General features: G+C 44.0%; 1 protein-coding gene across 4 annotated transcripts in view; it reads right to left on the bottom strand.

The window, feature by feature from the left end:
* Positions 1 to 3,722: 3,722 nt before the first annotated feature.
* Positions 3,723 to 26,199, bottom strand: part of LOC132210976 (C-type lectin Cal-like) — a 42,811-nt gene continuing 20,334 nt past the window's right edge. For 2 of the 4 annotated variants that reach the window (XM_059654787.1, XM_059654786.1), the window contains 5 exons: positions 20,572 to 20,654; positions 19,159 to 19,304; positions 9,920 to 10,060; positions 9,728 to 9,836; positions 3,723 to 3,939 (listed from right to left, as the gene is read on the bottom strand). In XM_059654787.1, coding sequence (XP_059510770.1) covers positions 3,851 to 3,939; positions 9,728 to 9,836; positions 9,920 to 10,060; positions 19,159 to 19,304; positions 20,572 to 20,626 — 540 coding nt within the window. In that variant the 5' untranslated portion in view covers positions 20,627 to 20,654 and the 3' untranslated portion in view covers positions 3,723 to 3,850. Of the gene's footprint in view, positions 3,940 to 9,727; positions 9,837 to 9,919; positions 10,061 to 19,158; positions 19,305 to 20,571; positions 20,655 to 20,730; positions 20,838 to 25,630; positions 25,723 to 26,199 lie in introns of those variants that run through there. The other 2 variants (XM_059654785.1, XM_059654784.1) reach the window with 2 other exon arrangements.

The following is a 26,199-nucleotide window of genomic DNA, read 5'->3' on the forward strand; positions in this document are numbered from 1 at the left end:
ATTTTCCCTGAGCAGTCACAGGCTACGACACCTTGCAAAGGGATAGTGAAGGGCATTACCCAATCAATCTTGGCTTCTCAATCACATTATCAAGGGACAGTGAGCTGCTCAATGCTCAGTCAGAATGCCGTGTGCTATATCTTGCAGCTCGCTTCTGCATCCGTTCTTTTCTGTCACAGGAGTGAACAGCCATGTCCTCAGTGGGTAACCCTGGTCTCCTCATATCCAGCCTGAAGGTACATGGGGCTAGAAAAGCTGTGAATGTCTGATGCATATAATACTGCTTGCTAGAACCACACTCACACCTGAATGATCCATCTACGGTGGGTACAGATCCATTAGACATTGATGGAATGGAAACCCTTCCTGTTGATGTACTCTACTGACTGGGTCTGTGTGACACTAAATGCCCACATCTGTGTAATTGTTCAGATCCTGAGCCAGGGCACTTGAGCAGTGGCCCCAAAGGCTATTCCGCTTTTCAATTATAGATTGGAAAATCCCAAATCTAACATCACTGCTTTGGAAATGTAGGAGACAGGAGTCAGGTCATCACAGGCCACTTAATCTGGTACCTGTCATCAGGAAATGCTGGATCCATTATGAAGAGAACAATAGCAAATTATTGCTCACAGAGTTCACAGAATTCCTCCAGTGTAGAAACAGGCCCTTCGGCTCAACAAGTCCACACCAACTGTTAGAACATCTCATCCAGACCCATCCCCCTGTAACACACCTCATCTCCACATCCCTGAACACAACAGGTAATATAGCATGGCCAATCCACCTCGCCACCTAGGAAATCAGAGCACCCGGAGGAAGCCCACGCATACACGGGGAGAATGTGCAAACTCTACACAGACAGTCGCCTGAGGGTGGACGAACCACTGAGCCACCGTGTTTGCTTATAAATAAGTTAAACATTGCTGAAAGGAGACACCAATTCAATGTTTTTCATCTTGCTTTCACCAGTACTAATGTGCAAGAAATCAACATTGGAAAGAGAACATTAGCTTCAGTAATGCGAGAACAGGATGCTGATTGGTTGGGTCATGGTTGGTATGGAAAAGTTTTGGGAAGTGTTGTCAAGTTTAGTCAGGGCTAATTAAACTCACACCAGTCAGACTATAGTCAGGGTGTTGTCATGGGGAATGAAATTCTAATTAACCTTTTCTTCAGTGTAAAATATACAATTTAAAGACAAGTTCCTTTTGTCAGTACAGAACAGGGACCTGTGTGTAAACATGTGGAGCTTCCAGCTCATGCAAATGAACTATACTGCAAGACAAACTAATGACCTTAAATCAATTTTTGGTGTAATTCTTAGTACAGTCCAGATGGTTGGATCCATATCCAACATGAGGGGCAAAGCCATAGCCCTGCTGTGTCCAAGGACAAGTGGAGCCTGTGTCGACACTGCACTTTGCTAGTCCCCAGGAATCGGACTGACAGCCGGAAAACTCTGGGCCTCTTCCTGCTCATTGTAAGGGATCCTGCATTTTTACTGGGAGAGTCTTGAACCAGTCAATCTAGATCCAGACGAAGAAACATTTTATTTAAAACTGAATCATATTTAGTCCAAATCATGAGTAGAAGCAGAAAACAGTCATTGGGTCAGTGCAGGGTGTTGGGGTCCTGGCCAGGGTCAGGGACAGGAGCCAGAGTAAAAGATGGCTCAGGGACTAGTGGCTTGGACAGGGACTGGTGGTCAGGGGAGAAACAGGGTCAGGGGGTTGGCGACAGAGTGCGAAGGTCAGGGTAGGGGCTGGCTTCAGGGTGCGAGGGTCACGAGGCTGGCTACAGAGTGTGTGGGCTGGGGTAGGGGCTGATGACAGAGTGTTGGGGTGTCATCAGGCGGCAGGCTACGGGGTGTGGGTGTGGGGGCAGGAGCTGGCTTCAGGATATGGGTGTGGGGACAGGAAGCCAGAGCTGGGACTTGTGATTTCTGACTCTGGCCCAGAGGTGTTCTGTTTTGGGGAAGGAAGCTGTCCATGAGCCAGGGTCTGGGTCCAGTTTGAAGCCCATCCTGTACTTCATACAGTTATAACTTCTGTGACTGAAATTGCTGTTTGCTGTTAGACGAGTGCCTTATTTAACTATACTTCGAGCACATCTGATTTTATTCATCTAACTCAACAATGACATGAAATCCCATTAAAACTGATCATTTTAAGCCTAACGATGATAGGATCTGAGTATTTAATTCTGGCGTTCTTAACGCCCACTGATTCACAGCTTAGTGTCCTTGTTAATGCCAGACCCGGAGAGATGAGGGTATACTTTCTACCTGTCATTAATGTTGAATATTAAAAATCAAAAACTTAGTTGTTAGTATATTAGATAAGGAAAGTGCATCACATGCTTGATGCCAAATTGATTTTCTTTTACATTGTAAAAGATAATACCCGTGATATTTCTACCTGACGATGATAGAAGTAGCAGACCCTCATTACAGCTTTGTTCCAAACAGGGACAAAAGGACTGAACTCTAGGAATGAGGTGACAGTAACTGCCCATGACCACAAGGCAGCACTTTAACAGGCATGGGACCATGTAGCCCCAGCTACAATGGAGTCAATGGGAATGTTCTCCACTGTTTGGAGCCATCCCTGACACAAAGGGAAATGGTTGTGGTCAGTGAAGGCCAAGCAGCTCAGCCCCAGAATGTTACTGCAGGACTTACTGAGGATATTCCTCTATTCAGAGATGTTATTACAAGCCTCTGGAGCAGAATGGAATTGAATCCAGGACTTTCAATCCAGGGGTAGGCACACTACCACTGTGCTACGAGAGGTCCCTTAAAACGAGGTACAGGCACAGCTAACATATGAACCCAGCCTTTCCTGTCTATCAGGCAGGTGCTTTAATCAACTAAGTGACAGCGCCACCACTTCCTCAGGATAAGGTCCTTGGCCCGAGTATCTTCAGCTGCTTTATCTTTGACCCTGTGACTTAACATTTATAATGTACACATCTTATCATCAGTAAGAGATAATCCAACTAAGTACCCTTGCTTTTCAAATCCCCAGCAGCAATAGCCAGGTGGCTTTTATTGAACAGCTGTATAACATGCAGGTCAGAGGCTGTGAATTCTGCAGTGACTGACTCACATTCCAACTCCCCAAAGGCTGTTGATAAGATTGAAGTCAGGAGTGCAATGAAACACTCTCCACTTGCCTGGAAAAGCACAGTTCTAACAACACTCTAGAAACTCAACAGCTTCCAGGACACGGCTTGCTACTTGTTTGGCACTTTCCCCACCAACAGCACACTCTGGCAACAGTGTGTACAATCTCCAGGATGTCCTCAGGCACTTGCCACGGCTCCATTGACACCACTTTCCTAATCTGTGACCTGCAAGTGCATGAGAACACCACAAAGTGCAGTGTCCCCTCCAAGGCATACTCCATCCTGATTTGGAACTAATGTTGTTCCTTCACTATCGCTGCTCCTAAATCCGAGAACGCCCTGTCTGTCATAACGGAGTGTACCTGTGGCAGTCATTCAGATTCAAGAAGCAAACTCACAAGCATCACCTTCCCAAAGAGGGGTAGAATTGGACCTTGCAGTAATGCTCACATTGCAGAATTGGATTGTGAAAACATCCATGTCCCTGTTGTGCTGTGTCCTCCCCTGGTATAGCATTGAAAGAGCAGATGGGTAGAAAGCATCAGTGGGACAAGAAGGCTGCGATAAACTAGACACAGTAACAAACACACAACTCATGATGCAATTTTTATTCTTGGCTGAGAAACTAAGTCAGTACAGTCATCATTGGCTGTGACCACAACTACAAGCCGATAGAAGCACGAAACCCCAGACAGGATCCATGGAGCACTTATGGATTCTTTCAGTGACTGTAGGGACTTGGCAGTTTATACGAACACAGGAAACTCAATTTTGATTGGTAAGGCAGATCGTTCCAATTAATTGTGGGGTCTGGAGGAAAGAGAGAAGAATCCAGTAAACTATTTGTATGATTGGTCAATTCCCTGTTGTTGACAGTATTAAGTGATCTTGTGCTTATCCCCATTGCTTTATTTAAGATATAGATTGTCACCTTAAATTTGCTGGTCAGCCACAATGAGAAAAACAATCACATTAAAGAGATAATGGGAACTGCAGATGCTGGAGACTCCAAGATAATAAAATGTGAGGCTGGATGAACACAGCAGGCCAAGCAGCATCCCAGGAGCACAAAAGCTGACGTTTCGGGCCTAGACCCTTCATCAGAGATGAAGGGTCTAGGCCCGAAACGTCAGCTTTTGTGCTCCTGGGATGCTGCTTGGCCTGCTGTGTTCATCCAGCCTCACATTTTATTATCTAACAATCACATTAAGCTTGCTGTATTGAAAGATCAATTGGTTGGATGATGCCTTCATTGTTCTCTTTGGTGTTCTCTGAAGGGGTGTGTGTTGTCATTAAATGTTGTAAATTTTGACACTGTATCTGGCTGAAGTTCTGATTTGAAACAAACTGGATGTGTGATGACTGTTTGTCAATAGGCCTCAGGGTCGTTCTGTATAAATGTCATTTTGTTCATTACACAACACAAATGCTGTAAGAGAATTGCTTCCATGAACAACCTGAACAAACTGGCCTGAGATCAAATATAAGCCTCTTTCCAGAGGGAAAAAGCATTTATCTTAATGAATGGAAGATGAACTGCTGCATTAAATGTTGCAAAGTTTGCCAATGATCATTCACTGAAAAAAAAGGATCTTGCCAATGTTTAATCACACTAGCAGCTTACAAGAAATGGAGGATAACAGAATGTGACGCATGGTGATTGCAAGTGAGCTCAGGAAGAGGATAACCAGGTGTGGAGCTGTCCTGCTGTGTTTATCCAGCTCTACACCTTGTCATCTCAGACTCCAGCATCGGCAGTTCCTCCTATCTATCAGGATGAGTTGTCTGGAGTAGGCTGATCACACGTTCCTGTCTGATCTGGAGTGGTTTCTTCAAAAAGGAATTTGAAAGTTCACCGTGGGAGTTGAAGGGTTTTGTTTAAAAGCAAGGCTTGCTGTTAAGTACATGATTGGTAAGGAGTGTTACTTTGCTGTAGACCCCTGCTAGGACTGTTTTTGATCAATTACTGGCTTGGGTGAATCTGTGTTTATCTGTTTCAGTTGGAGAGAGGGCTGCCTTGGACCACTTACCCCGCTGAGTGCTGCAATTCTAAAGAAAACCATCAGTTTGAATTCAGGGTGGTATAATCAGCCACAGGAGGAGAAGTGGGCCATTCAGCCCTTCAAGGCTTCTCCATCATGAAATGACATCATGGCTGATCTCACAATCCGCAACTCCACTTTCCTGCCAATTCCCCATAATCCTTGATTCCATTCCTAATTCAAAACCAATATGGGTTTGTAGCAGTATAGGAGATTGCCATTTGAGGTATTGTCAGCCTGTGCAATGTTTCTGTGGATAATGGAGAACATTTTGCATGGTCTACGCCAGGTCACCACTTAATTCGAAGACAGACTAACAAGAGGGAATGCTAATAAGGAACACTTAGAGAGATTGCATTTCGTCCTGACAAGCTTTTCCTGAGGCGAGCATATACCTTAGAAGGGAAACTTGTGTTCCAACCGATCCCAAGTGACCTACTTGAGGTACAGTGTTGACAAGACTGGGTTACACCCATTGTAAGATGAAGTGAAGGTGATCAGAAGTGCCCAGGCTCCCACATCTGTCCAGGAGCGCAGGTCATTTCTTGGGCTGGTAAATTATTATGCAATGTGCACACATAACCTGGGAACCATCCTAGTACCTTTGCATCAACTCCTAACAAAGGGTCAGCCTTGGAAATTGTTTCAGACAATCCCTAGCTTTCAATGAAATAAGAAACAGCTGGCATCTTCTGAGGTGTTGGCACACTATGATCCCAAGAAAGATCTTCTTGTATGTGATGTCTCCTGTTATGACATTTGGGTGGTGTAAGCTCATAGGTCGCTCAGTGAACAGGAATACCCAATAGCCTTTGCATCCAGGACTTTGGCTCCTTTAGAGGTTAAATATACCCAACTTGAAAAGAAGCAAATTTAGAATGAAAAAGTTATCTTTATGGGTGAAAATCCGTGATAATCACGGACAGCAAACCCCTACTTGGCCTGCTTAAAGAGGACAAGACACTGCCCCCCATGGCTTTGGGCCTCATCTGGCATTGGGCTCTCAAACTAAGTGCTTACAATTATAAGTTAGAACACGGTTCAGAAGGCTGATTAGCAAATGCGGATGCATTGAGCTGTCTCCCAATATCAGATACACCACGAAAATGATATTACATTTTCTGGACATTCCCTTGGGAACAGCCGACTGGATAAGACTCTGGACACCGAAAAATCAAGTCCTTTCCAAACTGAAACAACTAGTATTAATATGGAAAACCAAAGGGCCATCGCTGGAATTGAAAGGTTTTTGGCCAGGAGAGACCAGCTCATGGTAAAGGACAGCATATTCCATGAAGCAAGAGTAATTGTCCTGAGAAAAGGTCATAGTCAAATACTGGCTGAACTCCACCAGGGCCATCCAGAGGTCTCGAAATTAAAGATCTTGGTGAGAAGTTATGTCTGGTGGCCAGGACTGGATACAGACATAGCTACATTTGTGGGGCTGTACCAGAGTGCCAACAAGTAGAAGCCGCTGTTCCACATCTTTAGGAATGGCGAGGTAAACCTCGGGCTGGGTTTCACATTGACTGCACAGGTCTTTTCATGGGTTTGATGTTCTTAGTCATTGTAGGTGCCCACTCAAAGTGATTAGACATGCATAGGGTCCATGCATCAAACATGGGAACAATGACAGAAAAACTGTTCACCTTTTAAACATATGGAGTCCAGAAATGTTAGTCACAGATAACAGGATATTATTGACTTGCAGGGAATTTAGTTGTTTTTTCAAGTCGAACGTGTTTTGACATATAAGGACAGCTCCACACCACTCCTCATTCCATGGCCTGGCAGAAAGTGCTGCCCAAACTTTGAAGGTTGCATTGAAGAAACTGCGTGTAGTCTCGCTAGACACCAAGCTGTTAGGGTTCCTGATTGATAGTGGGACCACGCCACATGCACCAGCAGTCACGAATGGGTAAATTCTTCCCAAAGGCAGGGGAGAGTGAAATGGCGTCAGGAATTCTCAAGCCAGATCCAAGACTTTGCCAAGTGAGAAGACAGTTTGATACAGGGGGTGAAGCTCAGTGGAAGAATCACATAAATGGACCCGCATCTCAAAGAGGCGTGTTCGAATGGAGGTCAGGGCCAGTAATTTAGGAAATTCCATGTTGTGGCGGTTCTGAATAAGCATGTGGACCATATGAAAGCTGTAATTTGTCAAACAGTGCCAGAGTAAAATATTCCCTGTCCCTCAGAACCTTCGGCACATGCTGCTGGAACCCATGTATCCACCTTCACCATCAAGCATCGTTCAGCCCTCCGAATCAGAGATAGAGTTGAAGTCGCCTGTTTGATGTCCCTGCCACACAAGGGAGTGAAATTCTACCGAGGCACTCCTGGTGCAAAAGGAAAACTCCTGCAAGTTACACACTTCTCCATGTTGATGCTGAGCCAGTGCAACCTGACCTGGTGCTGGAACAGCCCAGGAAGATTTCCAAGAAAAAGGATCAGCCCATGTCCTCGGACTCAGAGGGGAAGGGACCTAGTGATTATAATGAAGTCAGCCGGGTGGATCTCACAGAAAATATGGTCTGGTTAGGGACCCTTGGCTGACATGTATAAAGGGGAGTGACAGAGATACTGTCATTTTGGTGCCTCTCTTTTTATGAAGCAGTACTTTGGTTATGGGCTGTTCATGCGTAAATAAAGGGTGACTTGGTGATGGAATACCGGCCTCTCGGAAATTATTTCACTTCAGAGACGACTTTGAGTGATTAGTAACTTGACAGGTGCCAGAACACCAGAGCAACAGGTACTAAGAAGAAAGGAAGATTTTCTGAAAACTATTACAGAGAAAGTTGGCCTTTCTTTCACTTTTCGTGAACTGTGTGTGTATTTATGTTCTAGAGATATTTCAAGGCATAATACACTTTTATACTTTTACGTCACCGACTGTGTTAAATTGATTGGTCCTTCATTCAATAAGTTCTGTTGATAATAAATCAATAAACTATGTCTATTAAGAAGAGATAGTAGGAACTGCCGATGCTGGAGAATCTGACATAACACGGTGTGAGGCTGGATAAACACAGCAGGCCAAGCAGCATCAGAGGAGCAGGAAAGTTTGACATTTCGGGTCGAGACCCTTCTTCAGAAATGAGGGAGAGGAAGGGGATTCTGAAAAAAATAGGGAGACGGGGAGGTGGACAGAAGATGGATAAAGGAGAAGATAGGGTGAGAGGAGACAGACAGGTCAAAGAGGTGGGGTTAGAGCCAGTCAAGGTGAATGTAGGTGGGGAGTTAGAGAGGGTTAGGTCAGTCCAGGGAGGACGGACATGTCAAAGAGGTGGGATGAGGTTAGTGGGTAGGAGATGGGGGTGAGGCTTGAGGTGGGAGGAATGGTAAGGAGGCGGGTCAAGCTGGGCTGGTTTTGGGATGCGGTGGGGGAGGGGAGATTTTGAAGCTGGTGAAGTCCACATTGATACCCTTGGACTGCAGGGTTCCCAAGCGAAATATGAGATGCTGTTCCTGCAACCTTCGGGTGGCATCATTGTGGCAATGCAGGAGGCCCAGGATGGACATGTCATCCGAGGTGGTGGGGGGGGATGGGGTTGCGGGCGAGTGGGGGGCGGGGGTGTTGAAATGGTTTGTGACTGGGAGGTGTACTTGTTTGTTGCAAAGTGAATGTAGGCATTCCGCAAAGCAGTTCACAAGCCTCTGCTTGGTTTCCCCAATGTAGAGGAGGCCACAACGGGAACAGCGGATACAGTATATCACATTAACAGACGTGCAGGTGAACATATGTTTGATGTGAAAAGTCTTTTAGGGCCTGGGATTGGGGTGAGGGGCGAGGTGTAGGGGCAGGTGTAGCACTTGCTTCGGTTGCAGGGAAAGGTGCCAGGGTAGTGGGGCTAGTGTGGAGTGTGGAGTGGACGAGGGAGCCGGGAAGAGAGCAGTCCCTCCAGAAGGCAGATAAGGGTGGGGATTGTTGGTAAAGGTTGTTGATCACCAAAGTAAAGCAGACAGACCAGTACAGGTAAGAATGAAAGCTGACAAGCAGTATAGTTTGTAAATAACCTGGGAGACTTCCTAAGTTTACTCTGGACTGAATTCCACATCTGTTGTGTGCATGGACAGCGCAGATTCTCCACAGGGATAAACAGTCTCCGTCCCTATGGAACAGGGTTCAGACAACTGGAATCTTCAGTGGGATTTCAGTTTCGAATAATCTATATGGATTACATAGTTTTAAATAATAGAGACAATTTCTGTAGAAAGGGGCAGTGATATTTGGTGCATTTGGAAATAGCTGATGCTGTTCCTCAGCTGCAGCCTGTGTTGTGTCATGATCAGCTCAGTGAGTGTGCACCAGTTCAATGATCATGTCATTGTGGGTCCCACAGAGACGGACAATTGAGTAGAAGCAGAAAGCTTTTTAAAAAATTGCTCATTTCTTGACATCTCAGGACCCATCACTTTTAACTTTTACCCGCAAGGTGGCTGCCAAAGGAGCTGGAGGTAAAGCCCTGTCGATATCTATTCCAATCAATTATTTACCGGGAAACATTTCCTGAGGGGCACCCTTCCTATCACAAAGAAATACATGGACTTACTTTTGAAAGTGTGCACACAGTCTTCCCGTGCGTTGTAATCATTGGGTTCACCTTTAGCCCAAAGCAAAAAATCTCCTGTCGATCCATCACTCCAGAGGAAAGTCCCCTCCTGGTGAAGTACAATCGGATCATTTAAAAATATGTAATTTTCTCACCCGAAATAATGTGCTGCAATAACTCAGGCAACATTACCTTATGGACGTCATTCGAACCGATCCAAGTTGGAGGATAACCGTTTTGGGATTGATGTATCATTTCTGCAAGAAGGATATACTGATCCACCCAGTGCACGGAAGCAAGATGGCCCCCTGGAGCCAAGTCTCGGCAATGCATCTTGAGATTAAATTATAAAGGCAATTTGTCACTTGTCACATGTTTACATGAAATATTCGAACAAGACAATTGACTAGGTTCAATGTAGAAACTCTTATTTTGCAGAATATAGCCAATAAAACGACAAACTCTTGTTGCATGTTTGCAAGGACCTGTTATGGGCTGACTCCAAGTTTCAGCGTACAGTGCCGCACTGAGGCTCATTATTTCAGAGCAGTCTCATTGCGGCTTCAAACCATCGATTGAAATGTCACGAGCTTCTGTGCGACAGCTGACATTGAACTGTGACTGTATTCAAACGTTACAGAGTGTTTCCTGTTCTCTCCAAGGTTTGTCTGTACACAGCTTTCAATACAGATGTGGATAGTTACTGTGTCCATGTGACTGTGCAGCGAAAACATCGACGGCAACAAATTTCTCATAGTGAGAGCCCGCAGCAAACAGATAGCTTGTTCATCACAGATAGTCTTCGGAGAACATCATGCGACTTGATAGGAACTGAAGAATTTCACAACTTGTCGCTATAGGGATTGAGGAGTTACACAATGAATGGGTCCAGTTCAAATGTACAAACAATGGGTGATGGAGATGGGCGGAATCTTGTCAGGGTCTGAACAACGTGGGGTATGGTGAGAGATGTGGCAGAATGATGTGAGTCCTATCTCAACATCAGGAACAAATCTCTGCAAATTTGAACAACTTCCTTGGCAACGAGGTGAGGTTCTCACTAGGTGGTGGTAAGTTGCCTGTTAAGACGGAATAATCTTTGTGAACTGCACATCTTGCCTCACTTATATGCACCTTTCCTCCTACTACCTGCCAGGAGCGAACGAGATGCTGAAAATTCAGAGAATGGAGAGCAACTACCAGACAACTTCAACTCACTGCTGGCTCCACTAAGACCTTCACGATGGACACCCGGCTCAAATATCTCCTGGCATACTCCATGGGCACCCTGCCACATGCTCCCCATGTGCACAGATACTGGCATCTGACATGTGCCAGCCTCTAAAATCCTTCATGGCACATCTCCAATCCACTTGCATTGTGTTTCTGCCTTTCACCTCTGCACCTTGGCATTGAGCAACAGATATGCACAGCATTCCTGCCTTGTCCCTCTGGCGGAGATCCCAGGCTCACAGTTCCGCAGAATTTCCATGCTGCTTCACAAAGATTCACAGCTGGGAAGTTTTGTCAGCGTGTGGTCAGTTCTCAGTCAGGTCCAAGGATGCTGCCTTCACTCAGGGGGTCCCAGCACAGTAAGGCAAGGGCAGCCTCCAGTATCAGGCCAGGGGCTTGGACATGGACAATTAGCTGCTTGGGGCAGTCAGAGTCAGGATGATTAGAGCAGGACACTGGGCATCCCATAACACGTCCTGACTCCCTCTGCCCTCATCTGAGCTGTTGCTGTCTGTAATGAGAGAGCATCAGGAATTAAGGGAGATGGAAGTGAGTGGCACAGCTGCTGCTTTTGGTGCAGATACAAATGGTTCCCTGAGCGAGTGAGTTGGTAGCACCTGAGGGTTTGCAGAGCCAATGGTGGCAGGGGATGAGGTAGGTGATAGTGATTGAGGTAAGATGTTACGTGACTGAGAGTGGGTGTATGAGCCTTATTGTGAGATGGGTATGGGTTGGGGAATGAGTATGAGCAATTGGAGAGGAGACAGTGGCACTTACCCTGCCAGGGTGGAGAAGACCATTGTCCTCTCTCCAACATTGCTGGGTATTCCTGGAGATGGCAGTGAGCTCCTGACCTTATTGCCAACAGTGGGGCATGCTGGGAAGGTCTAGTTTCATAGCATCCACTGCCAGTGCTGGGGGTAGTTGACTTACCAACACTGCACCATCCCACCACCAGGATCTCCAGGTCACTGTCTGCAAAGGGATGGTGCCAAATTTCCCTTTTCTGCCATGCCCCAGGGCAGCAGATCTCACTCAGCTTCAATGAGAGAAATCTTCATGAAACTCAATGGAACAGAACCTTAGTCAACAAACGTCTTCCCCGGACTGACCTATCCCCTCCCTACCTCCCCACCTATACTCTCCTCTCCACCTATCTTCTTTTCTCTCCATCTTCGGTCTGCCTCCCCCTCTCTCCCTATTTATTCCAGAACCCTCACCCCATCCCCCTCTCTGATGAAGGGTCTAGGCCCGAAACATCAGCTTTTGTGCACCTGAGATGCTGCTGGGCCTGCTGTGTTCATCCAGCCTCACATTTTATTATCTTGGATTCTCCAGCATCTGCAGTTCCCATTATCACTAAGATTCAGCTTGAGAGGTGGGTTTGCAAATTGAAAATGAATGTGGAAATTGGAAGGACATTTGTTCCTGAGAATGAGGACTCTGTGCGGGAATGCATTATGAATTATTGCATTTAATTTGTACCAATACCAACAATTCTGAAGAATGTCACCTTCAGGGTACACACAGTTTGAAGGATGCTGTTGTTGACAGTATCAAAACAAATCAAAATCTTGTCGAAAATAGTGGAAGAGCATGTTGTCAGATTTTCAATCAGTCACTCAGAATGATGTGAGGGTCACTGAAGGAGTTTGAAGGTGAGTTAGAAAAGATGGGGAACATGGGAGACAGACAGTAATAGAAGCCAACTCTACTTTAGCAGAGCTGCAACCATCTGCACTGCAGGAAGGCAGCTCAACTCCACAGAATCTGTGGCCGATCACTTTGTGATATTGGACCAAACAGAGGGAAATGTTCAGGAACTAGCAGGCAACAAAGAGTCTGATTCAGGGGAAATCTAGGGAATGAGGAAGTTGCCGACTCTGTGTTGGTCCTCAGGAAGAGCCCATGAGCATGAATATTTCCATTCAGATGAGAGCATTGGAACTGAAAAGCTCACAAGCAGTGTTTGCAGGATACAATTGAGTAAAATTGGTTTTGGGATGGGGTGTGGTCAATCCCAAAGTAAGACGAGCTTGGTGATCTTAGGTGTCACTGAGAGTTGGGGTTATGCTGAAACTGAGTACTGGAGTGCAAGTTTGGAGTGTCAGGGAGCTTATACCACAGAAAGGAGGGGGATATCAACCAGAATGGGCGCACTCATTGACTGAGATGAAGGAGGAAAATAAGGTCACAACCCCTCCCCATTCACGCAATGCACAATCATGTACGAGAGTTTAAAACTGAGCCCTAAGATATGCGAAATCATTGCAATGGATCACTATCCCAGAATCTGTTAATCAATCTGTGAAACTACGTCCAGCCACTCATTTTTCCTTTATCTCTGCTTCAGTGTTTTCCCATTATAAAATTTGATTTCAATGAGAATATAGAAGGCTAGTTGGTTTTCAGGCCACATCAGACTAGTAGACAGAAGAAGGTTTTCTAAGATTACAAAGGAACCTTGATCGAATGGATCAATAGTCTGAAGAACGGCAGATGGGGTTCAGTCCAGATAAATGCAAAATATTGCATTTTAGTACAATAAACAGGGGCAGGTTTTATACAATTCATGGTCAGGCTTTGGGTAGTGTTGTTGGACAGAGGGACCTAGAGTTCAGGTACATAATGCTTTGAAGTTTACTTTGCATATGGACGGGGTGGCTAAAAAGGCATTTAGCATGTTTGCCTTCATTGTTCAGTCCTTTGAGTATCGGAGTTGGGAAGTCATGTCACGTTTGTACAGGACTTTGGTGAGGTCTCTTCTGGAGTGCTGTCCTGTTCCGGTTGCCCTGTTATACAAAGGATATTATTAAGCCACAGAGAGTCACTCGAGATTTACCAGGACGTTGTCAGATGTGGAAGGTTTGAATTGTAACGAAAGGCTGGGTCGGCGGGGACTGTATTCACTGAAATTTAGGAGGTTGAGAGGTGACCTTATAGAAGGTTATAAAATCATGGGGGGCATGTACAGTGTTAATGGTGTCTTTTTCTTAGTATGGGGGATTTCTAGACAACAGGGGCATACATTTGAGATGAGAAGAGAGAGATTTAAAAAGACATGACTGGAAATTTTTATAGAGAGAGGGGTTCGCGTATGGAAAGAACTTGCTGAGGAAGTGGTGGATGAGGGCACATTTCCAGCATTTCAAAGACATGAGGATAATTTCATGGATAGGAAAGATTTGGAGGGATTTGGAGCAGCCAGGTGAGATTAGTTTAGTTTGGGATTATGATCGGCCTGGGCTGGTTGGACCAAATTGTCTGTTTTCATGCTTATGGCTCCATGACGCCATTTACCATTTCAGATCATTGCTGTATACAGCATATTCATGACATTTCCTAAAACAATGCTAAAAGTAAAATATCATAGCTGTCCTAACCATGAAATGCTTGAAATAAACTGCCTGATTTCATTTACCTGCTGAAGCTCCAAGTGGACGTACAATGTTTGATTGCAAACAAACATAGAACCGGACAGGATAGCACAGGAACGGGCACTTTAGCCGAACATTTCTGTGATGACCATGACACCATTCTAAACTCATCCCATCTGCCTGCACATGCCACATCTCCCTTTATTCCCTGCCTGTTCCTGTGTCTCTCTAAATACCTCTTCAATATATCTGCATTGACCATTCTCCCCAGCAGTGCATACTAGCTGCCCACTGCCCTCTGTGTAAAAAACCTGCATCACATATATCCTTTAAACTTCCACTCCTCCCTCCCCTACATTAAACATATACCACCCAGTATCTGGCATTTTCTCCCTGAGAAGAAGATATCCAACCTAACCATGTTTCTCATTAATTTATAAACTTCTGTCAAGGTCACCTCTCAGCCTCCAATGTTCAAGTGAAAACAATCCAAGTTTTTCTTATCTCTCGTTATAGCTAATACACTCCAATGCAGCGTCATCCTGGTAAACCTCTTTTGAACTCTTTCCAGAGGCTCCCCAGCCATTCTAAGGTGTGATACCAGAACCAAGCACACTACGTCAAATATGGTCAAACTAATGTTTTATTCAGCTGCACAGTGACTAGTCAATTTTTCTCCTCAACGTCCCCAGTGATGTAGGTACCCGTACTGTACACCTTCTCTACATCCTTCTCCACTTGTCAGAGTCTCAAACCACGGGAACAGACCCTTCGGTCCGACTTGTCTGGACGCACCAGACATCTCAATCTGATCGAGTCCCGATTGTCAGCATTTAGCCCATGTTCTTTTAAATCCTTCCGATTCAGATACCCATCCAGATGCCTTTTAAATGCTGTAAATGTATCTTCCTCCACCACTTCCTCTGGCAGCTTATTCCATACACAAATCTTTTTTGCACGGAAAAGTTATCCTTCAGGTCCTTTTTAAATCGTTCCTCTCTCACCCTCAACTTTTGCCCTCTAGTTCTGGATACCCCCACCCTGGGGAAAAGACCTTGGCTATTCATCCAAACCATGCCCAATCCATGTTCCAGGGATATATGCCCCACCCTATTCAGCCTCTTCCTAGAATGCAAACTCACCAGACATAACAACATCCATGTAAATCCTTTCTGCACCCACTCAGGTTTACCAACACTTCCTACAGAAGGGTGATCAGAAACCTTTTGCCACGTGCTGTGATTCCTGGACTTGCACCCCATTGCCCTTCTGTATGTCAATGTTTATCATGGGTCTGTCATACACTGTACACTTACCTTTGGCCTACCAAAATGCATCACCTCACACTTGTACTTATTACACACCTTGTGCCATTTCTCTGCCCAATTTCCCAACTGATTGTTATTGTGCTGTATTCTTTGACAACCTTCTTCACTATCCACAATGCCAACAATTTTTGTGTCATTTGCAAATTTATCAGTCAGATCACCGACATTTTCATCCAAATAATACGTGTAATTTATCTGTATAACAAGCAACAGAGGTCCCAGCACTGATCCTTGCAAAACACCCCTCCACAACTACACTCTGTCTTCTTTGGGCAAGTCCATTTCATATACGACTTACCAACTCATTGTGAATTTCAGGTGATTTAATCTTCTGGATCAACCTCCCATGAAGGGATTTTATCAAATGCTTTAGTAAACTCCAAGTAGACAACATCCACTTCCCCACCCTCATCAATCATCTTGGTCAATTGCTCAATAAACACAGTCAAAATTGAGTGACAAGACCTCTCTTGCACAAAGCCATGTTGATTATTTCTAATAAGTCGAATCTTTTCCAATTTGAGTCAAAACCAAAGAGAGGCATTATGCACAGAACATAGAACATAGAACATTGAACAATACAGTGCAGAACAGTCCCTTCAGCCCTTGATGTTGCGCTGACCTGTGAACTAATCTAAGCTGACCCCCCTACACTATCCCATCATCATCCATGGGCTTATCCAAGGACTCAGAATATGTGTGAAAACTATTGCCCAACTGGAAGGTAGAAAATTAATTGACCATGGAGATGTGATGGAGCAAGTGAAAGAGACCTGAGGAAGCCACTCAATGTAAATTCCCAGTCAACAAGCCAGACCAAATATTAGATACATCTTGTGGGTTTTTGAAAATGCCTGAATGCACAACTGAATGGCTGTTGAGTTTTAACACTATCTGTCTTTTGAATGGGCTGGCAGCAGATCTTCAAAATGGATCTTGTTTTCTATGATCTGAAGATCAGAATCCAAATCCTGTCCCCATAAAATTCCCACACTGTTCATTTTACAGGAAGTTTCCCTGGATGGTGATCAAGATCAGGGACTTGTGCTGTTTTCACTCTCTTCTCATTCAGAGACACTCAAATCAATTAAAACAAGCAATGACCATCTTCAACAAAAATGAACCTAAGTGTCTCCCCTTGATATTCAATGACATTACCATGACTGAATCATCCTTAATTAACATTCTCACAGTGTTCCACTCCTGGACATCCCAGATGTCCTCATTTGTCAAGGACATCAATTTTTCCCCTCCAGTGGTCAAGAAAGCCGACGACCGCATCTCTTGTGTTTCCCACAGCTCAGCCCTCACAACCCCTACCCACCATAAAAACCAAAACAGAATTCCCCTTGTCCTCACGTATCACGCCATTAACCTCCGGATTCAACACATCATTCTCTGCCACTACCACCACCTGCAATCTGACCCCAATACAAAGGGTATATTTCCCTCGCCACCCTTATCTGCCTTCCGTAGGGACCAGTCTCCCTGTGTCTTCCTCGTCAGCTCCACAGCCACCACTAGCCCCACCACCCCCATGGAACCTCTCCCAGCAATTGCAGGAGGTGCTACACCTGCCCCTCCACTCCTCCCTCACCTCTATCCCATGTCCTAAAAACACCTTCTGCATTAAACAGATGTTCACCTGCACATCTGCTAATGTGGTATATAATATCAGCTTTTCCCAACATGACCTCCTCTACATCGGGGAGATCAAGTGGAGGCTCAACGGCTGCTTATGGAGCACCTACGCTTGTTTGGTGATAAATAACAACATCTCCCAGTCGCAAACCACTTCACCTTCCCATCACACTCCCTGGACGACATGTCCAACCTGGGCCTCCTCCAGTGTCACGATGATGCCATCAGGAAACTGGAGAAACAACACCTCATATTCTGCCTTGGAAACCTACAACTCAATGGTCTCAATCTGAACTTTACTAGCTTCAAAATCTCCCCACCCCCAGCCTCATCCCAAGACCAGCAACCCCTCTCATCCCCATCTCCTTGACCTGTCCATCTTCTCTCCCACCTATCCGCTCCTCCCACCTCGCTGACCAAACCCCACCCCCACTTCCTACCTACACTTACTTTCTCTAGCTTTATCCTCACCTCCTTGATCTGTCCATCTTCTCTCCCACCTATCTGTCCCTCCCACCGCACTGACCAACCCCCATCCCAAGTCCCTCCCTACACTCACCTTTACTGGCTTCATCCCCACCTCTTTGAGCTGACCATCTTCTCTCCACCTATCTGCTCCACGATCACCTTTTATCACCGCTCCCTCCGTCTCTATTTATCGCAGGGCCTCCTTCTCCTCCCCCATTTCTGAAGAAGGGTCCTGACTTGAAACGTCATCTTTCCTGCTCCTCCAGCTCCACACCTTGTTATCTCAAACTTCAACATCAGCAGATCCTACTAACTATAAATAAATACCTGTTGCTACAAGAGCAGAGGTCTGGAATAATGCGGTGATTATCTCACCTCACAACTCCTCAAAGTCAGCTCACCATGTGCAAAGTAGAAGTCAGGAGTGTAAGGGCGTACTCCAGTTTCCTTGAAGAATGCAGCACCAAGAAAGCTCATGTAGTTCGAAGGCATCAAGGAGAAAGCAGTCTGCTTGATTGTCCACCCAGCGGGCACCTTGAACATTCACTCCCTCCATCAATAAAGAAGTGTATACTCAAAACATTATCGTGCTCTCTCTCCATGGGTGCTGTGATGTCCAGCATTTGCTGTTTTCATCACACACCACCTAGTCTTGTATCTATAATCTCTTTTTCTCCACTGTTACTCGATCACATTCTGGAAGTTTCCTTACTACAGCACTGCAAGGTGAGCTGACACTGCAAGGACTGCAGAATTTGAAGAAGGCAGCTCTTATCACCTTCTCAGGGGCAACGGAGCTGGGCTGCAAATGTTGATCCTGCTGGAAATGCCCACATATGCACTTAGATCATCGGGACAGGAATAGGTCATTAAGCCCCTTGAGCATTTTCTGCCCTTCAAGATCATCATTGCTAACCTGTGGACAACTCCATGTACCTTCCTTTTGCCCCTCACCCATAAAACCTTCGTGTAACAAAAAATGATCTTTCTCAAATTTAAAATTAACAAGTGATCTTGCACTCATTGTTGTTTGTAGAACATAGTTCTAAATATCACACACCGTTTGTGTGTAGAAGTTTCTCCCAACCTCTCACCTGAATAGTCTGGCCATAATTTTTAGAGTATGTCCCCAATCCAACAAGTGAATAAATGAAGTCTCAATGTTGTTCATAGATGAATAAAGGACCCTCCATGTCTGACAGATTCATATCACAGCTCATTCATCTCATCATTTAGTTACACATATGATGGAGTTCATGTTAGTCGGGGAATGTACACATGGGTTCAGAAATGTACAAAAAGCTTATTTCGTTCTGTGTTCAGTCATTTCAGAAACACTGAGGAACAAACCCAATAACTCACAATGGAGATTCCAAGCACTTACCTCAGCATCAATCCAAGTCTTTTTCTCAGAAACAAACTTGTAGCAAGAACCAAAATAAGTGATGCCACCAGGACAATCCCCTTTGCTCGTGAGATCACGTTTCTCAATATCCTGATCTAGATCTGTCGAATTCTGCACATGATCAGCTGCAGATTAAAACAAAACACAATCTCATCATTCACAGTTCATTTCCCCTTCATGGGGCTACAAACTGATGAGCACGTGGTCACTGGGGCCTGCCTCAGTGTGGCACTTTTGAGCTGATTGCAATGTTTGTTTACATGGAAATATAGAGAAAGTGCAGCACAGAAACACACTGTTTGGTCCAATCAGACAAAGACTGTGTTTATTTCCGACAGGAGTCTCTCTCCTTTCTGGTCATTTTGTCCAACTCTACAACCAAATCACTTCATTCCCTTCTGCTTGTCTACTTTCCCCTCAATGGGGCTGCACAATCTGCCTCTAGCACAATGGCAAGTTTTAGAGTCTCAACACTCTGGAGGAGGTCATTTCTCTTAAATTCCTTAAGTCATTTGTTGGTAATGAGCTTAGATTTTATAAAAACATCTAAAATATTCTGAACGTTACACCAAGTTTTCACACTTCTTTTGCCTTTCATGGTTAATCTCAGGCTCTCCCTTCTTCAACATTTCTCTTTCTGAGGTTAAGCTGTCAGTGGCAGAACTGGAGAAAGGCACCAGCTCCCACACATGCCTTCATTTCACTTACTCCCATGTCACACTCTGTCAGGAGTGTGTTCCATGCAGTTTCTTGGTCTGTGCTGTTCTACTGATGCCACTGATGATATCAGTGTTTCTGAAATCTCTCCTGTTTCTTCCCAGAATGAGAACGCATTCCACCGTGATTGGCAATCCCTTCAACTGTCCCATTTCACACACTTCCTGAGTTCCTTCTGTTCCTTCATTGAATAATGTTAGAGTTCCCTTTTACATTATCTTCCCCCTCTCAGACCTCCGCACTGTTCACATTATCAGCTCATATTTCTGCCACCTCCTTCATTCCCATCCCCATTCAGCATTTGAAGGCCTTTGTCAGTTCTTCAAACACTTGACCCTTGGCCACAATCAGTATTCATGAGGACGCATTCTCTATCTCCTCACTAACAGTGCACTTCCTACAACACACTTCACCATCAGAGCAAGAGAAATCTGTACAGATGTTCCCCGTCCCTCTGTCTTGTGTTGGGGTGTGCCTAACCCACACTAAAGTGCAGTGAGTGTGGGCTGCAGTGTCTTAGGAAACAGACACTTCCTACAGGTTGACTCATCCCGTTCAGTCTGACTGCACCAAATTCCCAGCCTGTCTGGTCCTGATACACTCCCTGCACTACAAGTAACATCTTGATATTTTGTTTGCGATGATGGATTTTTAGAGATGAGAGAATCCGCTTACCTGCCACATTACTGACATACAATCCACTCAGCAGCAAAACTCCAATCAACTTCATGCCTGCGGTGAAGATCCACTCCTCAAATCTGAAATACAGAATGAATACAGCATTAACATGAGTACATCAGAATAAAGGTGGGAATTTCCCACTCCGATTGTTACCTCTCTCTTTCCCAGATATCAAATATGATGGGGCTTCTGTTGCTGCTGCCAACATATATCATCAACTGTGAAGACCATGGAACCATTGAATCAAATCTGGATGGCCTGACCAGTAATGATGTCAACATTATTGTCGAATAAACGGTGGCTGACAGCCAACAGGAGCGTCTCGAACATATTCACAAACAGGATATTCAAATATGTTCAAAATATTTGCTGTGCCTCACCTAAGAATTTAAGATGTGGCATTGAGTGCTGAGTGGGATCTGGAATTGGCAGTCACTTTTTCTACTGCCTACTTCACAAACTAGGATTTAATAAATGTCATCAATGCCAACAATTAGGAGATAATAGGAAGTAGGGTCCCGACCCGAAACGTCAGCTTTCCTGCTCCTCTGATGCTGCCTGGCCTGCAATGTTCATCCAGCCCAACGCTTAGGATCTGCACATTGTTGTAATGAGATGAAGTTCCCAGAAAAAGGGGAGAGAACTGACATAACTTGAGAACTTGATTTCAATTTAGTTTTCAAGCTACTGGAAATAACTTTGGGATGTTTTTATCAAACTAAAAGTGTATATCAATGTCAGTCATTGTTGTTTCATTCTGTTTGCTACAATCTCTCCGACTTACTGGTTTTAAATTTCTTGGCTTGTTCTATTTCCCCTTATATATATGAACCATATTCACTGCGCCCCTGTCTTATGGCAGTGTGATGTTTTTCAAAGAGTTACATGTAAACGTGCCTCTGCTCTCTTTCCCCGAACTCCATTCAATAGGCACCATGTGCCACAGAGCCGGACCAGGTCTTTATTCTCTTTAAGTTTTCGTCGTTAATGCTAAACTCTGTTTCCCATTCCGTTTTAAAATTGTTTTAAACTTAGATCATAGCGGGAGCATGTGGAAAGCTTGAGCAAAGATTGTGCAGAGACAAATGGACAAATTTGGATCCACTTTGTGTTACTCTATAGTTACGAGTGTTTGTCAAAGATCTTACCTGTCACAGACAGGGAGACAAGCCAAGATGGATTTTAACCCGTCATTATTAACATCAACCGATTTGGACATGACCTCTAAATCTCACCTCCCTCAGGCCCTTGAGCCTGTACCATTGCTCAGCTAGAGCTGAGCTGATTTGTGCCTTCACTCAATTTAGTTTCCATGCTCCCAGTCATTCAGATTTTCCAATGAAATTTTCCATTCAGTCCAGATTCAACACCATTTGGGGACCGAGTTCTAGATTTCCATTATCCTTGATATGAGACAGAGCCATATGATATCACCTTGAATGGTATGACCTAATTTAAAGATTTTCCCCTCCATCCTGTCAGCCTCAAGAAACAAAATCATTTCTTCAAATCAGCTCATTGCCTGAATTCGGTGAAGGCCAAACCATTTCTTACTCAGAAACAATCTACATTAATATCTGGACCAACTTCTTTTAGATAAAGTCAGAAGTCTCACAACACCAGGTTATTGTCCAAAAGGTTGATTTAAAATCTCACGTCGTAGGAGAATTGCTCACTCATCAGCCTCCTTCACCTGATGAAGGAGCAGTGCTCTAAAAGCTTGTGATTAAATAAGCCTGTTAAATTATAACCTGCCATCGTGTGACTTCTGACTTTGTTCACTCTAATCCAACAGTGGCATCTCCACATCATGGCTCCTTTGTTCAGAGATGTTATGACACATCTCAGGTCTAACTGGTGCTTAAACACCAAGAGATAGGGGCATTACTACTGCACTTCATGCTCAGTTTGGCTGATGTAATCATTTTCAGCCTAAGAACCATCTGCTGAATCTGCGCTGTACCCATTTCATGGTCAATATAATAGTCCTGCAGTGCACTGACCAGAACTCACTGCAGCATTTTTATTGTGTTGGAAAATCTTAAAATCATGCAATAATGTTCAGAAGGAGGCCATTTGGCTCTTTATCTTTGCTAATGCTGAGAAAGAACTCTCAATTTGGTCCTCTGCTCGGCCTCTTCACCACACTTCCACTTTAACTATTTGTTCAATATCTTTGGAAAGTTGTTAATAACTGTACTTTGATAGCCCTGTTTAACTTTGTGTTGTAGACAAAGTAAAGAACTGCACTAAAACATTGTTTCTCTGGTCCTTCTGTTAATTAATGTAAATGTGCCTCTACCCAATTTCTGATGAATTTGAAAATCTCAACTCAATCTGATCTTCACTTACTCTGTCCAAAGAACTTTGTAGTAAATCGGCAGATCTGGAGGACAGGGGATTCAATAGCATTGGATTCTCCAGGTTTCCTTGAAGGAGTGTGGAGGGACACTCCTGTTCCCCCGGTCACTAGCTTTAAACATTACTCAAATCTCAATCAGTTTCTGAGTCCTCTGTGTCCAAGATCTTCACTGCTCTGAGCTTCAGTTGCAGTATTTATGTTTGTGCGGACCCATGACCCACAGTGAGCAGGTTCTAATTACATTACATTACTGCGGATCAATGACTCTGTTTAAACAAGGTTCCCTGTTCCTGTGGGATGGGTGGCCATCCAGTGCCCAATTTCAGTGAGATTCGTTAGTGGGGAAAGTATTGAGGTGGTGTGTAGACAGAGTGCGAATGTGAAATTAAATACTGCCACGGTATAAATCTTTGTCCCCATGTGGACCTTTGGAAACTGGTGATGCCAAAAGTTAAACACGCCACCAATAATTCAACCACAGGCAGCCCCATGAGGTGGTCTTATCACCCAGTGAAAGCAAAAGACATGCATCTCGTGTCAGTATGAAACATGATTTGACAAAGTGCCCTCAATCTTCCATTGAGAAATTTTTCCAAGTCACATGTGAAATTGTTTTACTCAGTCAACAAGGAAGTTGGAACATATTCACGTTCAGCAGAAAACATCGTGTAGTAAATAAAAAATTGTTGACCTAAGACCACAGGTATTTGTAATACAATGGAAATCATTTTTCGGATATTATCTGCTCCACTGTCAATTTTTACTGACAATTTCCAGGAATATGAACAATTATTTATACTCATACTGTAAACATTGGTGTGTTCACGCATCAGCAGGTCTCAAGTTCAGATAAAAGTCTGTTTATTCAAATTTTCCCGTTTCACTTAACCCTTATGACATCTTACCAGAATGAGAGCCTTCCACTTTACAAGAGAAATAACAATTGTTTAATCAGATCAATAAAAGAAAGACATGAACTTTCATAAAATTAAGATTCCCAAATACTTGACAGCTACTGTTTCTCTCATTTCATTTGTCTGCAATAAAAAATAAATCATTTCCAATTGATCTCAGATTTTCAGTCCAAACTGACTGATGGAACAATCTGAATTGTTTTAGGTTGTATGTCAAATTCCTTTGAGGAAAGTGTGAGGGATGAGTTCCAGGGTCTGATTAGGAAATCTGCAGACTCATGACAATACTTCCCTTTTCCATCATCAAGTCACAAAGCATTTAAACAAGCCCCTCAGTCCAAACAGTTCATGCCGATTGTGATGCTAAACTAAAGTGGTCTCACCTGCCTGCTCCAATTCTATATCTCTCCAAACCTTGCCTATTCAGGTGCTTATGAAAGTGTCTCTTAAACATTGTAACTGTGTCCACGTCCACCACTTTGTCAGGAAATTCACTCCACAAGCGAACCACCCTGTGTAAAAATATTGTCTCTCATATCTTTTTGAAATCTTTCTCCTCTCACCTTAAAAATATGCGCTTGAGAGTGAAATGCTCAATCCTAGGGAATACATACCTCCCATTAACCCTGTTTATACCCATTATGGTTTTATACACCCCTATTAAGGTCACCTCTCAACCTCCTATGCTCCAGTGAAAAAAAGAGTCCCAGCCTTTCTTTGTAGCTCAAACCTTCCATACCCAGCAACATCCTGGTAAATCTTTTCTGACCCCTCTCCAGCTTAATAATATCCTTCACATAACAAGGTGACCAGAACAGGACACAATACTTCGTAAGAAGCCTCACCAAACTCAACATGATGTCCCAACTCCTGGACTCAAAGATCTGAGCAATGAAGGCAAGCATGCTAAATGCCTTCTTCATCGCTCTATCTGTGTGACGCAAACTTCAAAGAATTATGTGCCTGCCCTCATCTGTCCCTCTGTTCTACAACACTACCGAAAACCTGGCCATTAATTGTATAAATCCTTGTATAAGATGGGTTGAGGGGCTAAAAGTTAATGATGATATTCAACAGCTGCATGAGAAGACAGATTGTATGGGTTGGGCTGCATGACCTTGGATGAATCCTGTGAACATTCCTGTACGTGCTGCAGGCAGCACTATTGAAAAATTTGTTTTCTCTACGACCCAGCAGTTTTGTCAACTGTATCTGCTGTTTTCAGTATTGGTTATTTGTGATACTGCATTCGAGACAGAGAGTTTCGTTCCAAGCTGCTGCTGCTGCTGCTACTGAACTTCACTTTGGCTTGGAATAGTGAAGAGTGCCAGGAATGAACCTACACCTCCAGCCCAGCCATCGATTGGGGCATCCCCAACAGACAGAAGAAAGTGAGACCCTACCGCTTCTTCTAGAAAAGTGTGAGACACTTTTCTGTCTTTACTTTTCTTTTCCATTTATTACTACAATCAGCTATTATTGCCATTATAATAATCTATTATTACTTAATAAACATTCGTGTTTAAGTAAATTGCTGTTGTTGAGCCTTCGGTTAGTTATATTTACTGAATCTGAAAAGAACTGCTGGAATACATTGTGTGATCCACGACATTCCTGCCCCTGTTTGTTGGACCAAAGTCCATTTATCAAAATTGGATTCCATCTGCCATTTTTCAGCCCATTGATCCATTTGATAAAGATCCATTTGTAATCTTAGAAAACCCTCTCCACTGTCTATTATGCCACCTCTATTGGTGTCATTCACAAACTTACTTACCATAATAGCGATCAGGATCTTCACTGCTGTCAGCTTCTGCTGCAGTATTGATGATAGTGTGGACCCAAGACCCACAGTGGGCAGGTTCAAATTAAATTAAATTACCAGCAATCAATGATTCTGTTTAAACTAGTTTCCCCGTTCCTGTGGGATGGGTGGCCATCCAGTACCCATTTTCAGTGAGATTCAATAGTGGGGAGAGTGTTGAGGTGATGTGTAGACACAGTGCAAACGTGAAATGAAATACTGCCATTGTGTCAAATCTCTGCACCATTGGAAACTGGTGATGCTAACAGTCAAACATACCACCTGTAGTTCAGACACATTCTGCCCCATGAAATGGTCTTATCACGCAGTGAAACATAGAATATGCCGTGTGTGTGTTTACAAAAGAATCATTTGGCAAAGTGCCCTGGATCTCAATATGAGAAGCTATTCCAAGTTACACAGTAGATTGAGCAAACCAATCAATAAGGAATTTGGAGCATTTTTCTATTCAGTCTGAAATATAGGGAAGTAAATCAAAAATTCTTGACCAAAGATTTCAAGCCCTGGTTACACAATGGATA

This window comes from Stegostoma tigrinum, chromosome 25 (assembly GCF_030684315.1).
Source record: "Stegostoma tigrinum isolate sSteTig4 chromosome 25, sSteTig4.hap1, whole genome shotgun sequence".
NCBI classification, from domain to species: domain Eukaryota; kingdom Metazoa; phylum Chordata; class Chondrichthyes; order Orectolobiformes; family Stegostomatidae; genus Stegostoma; species Stegostoma tigrinum.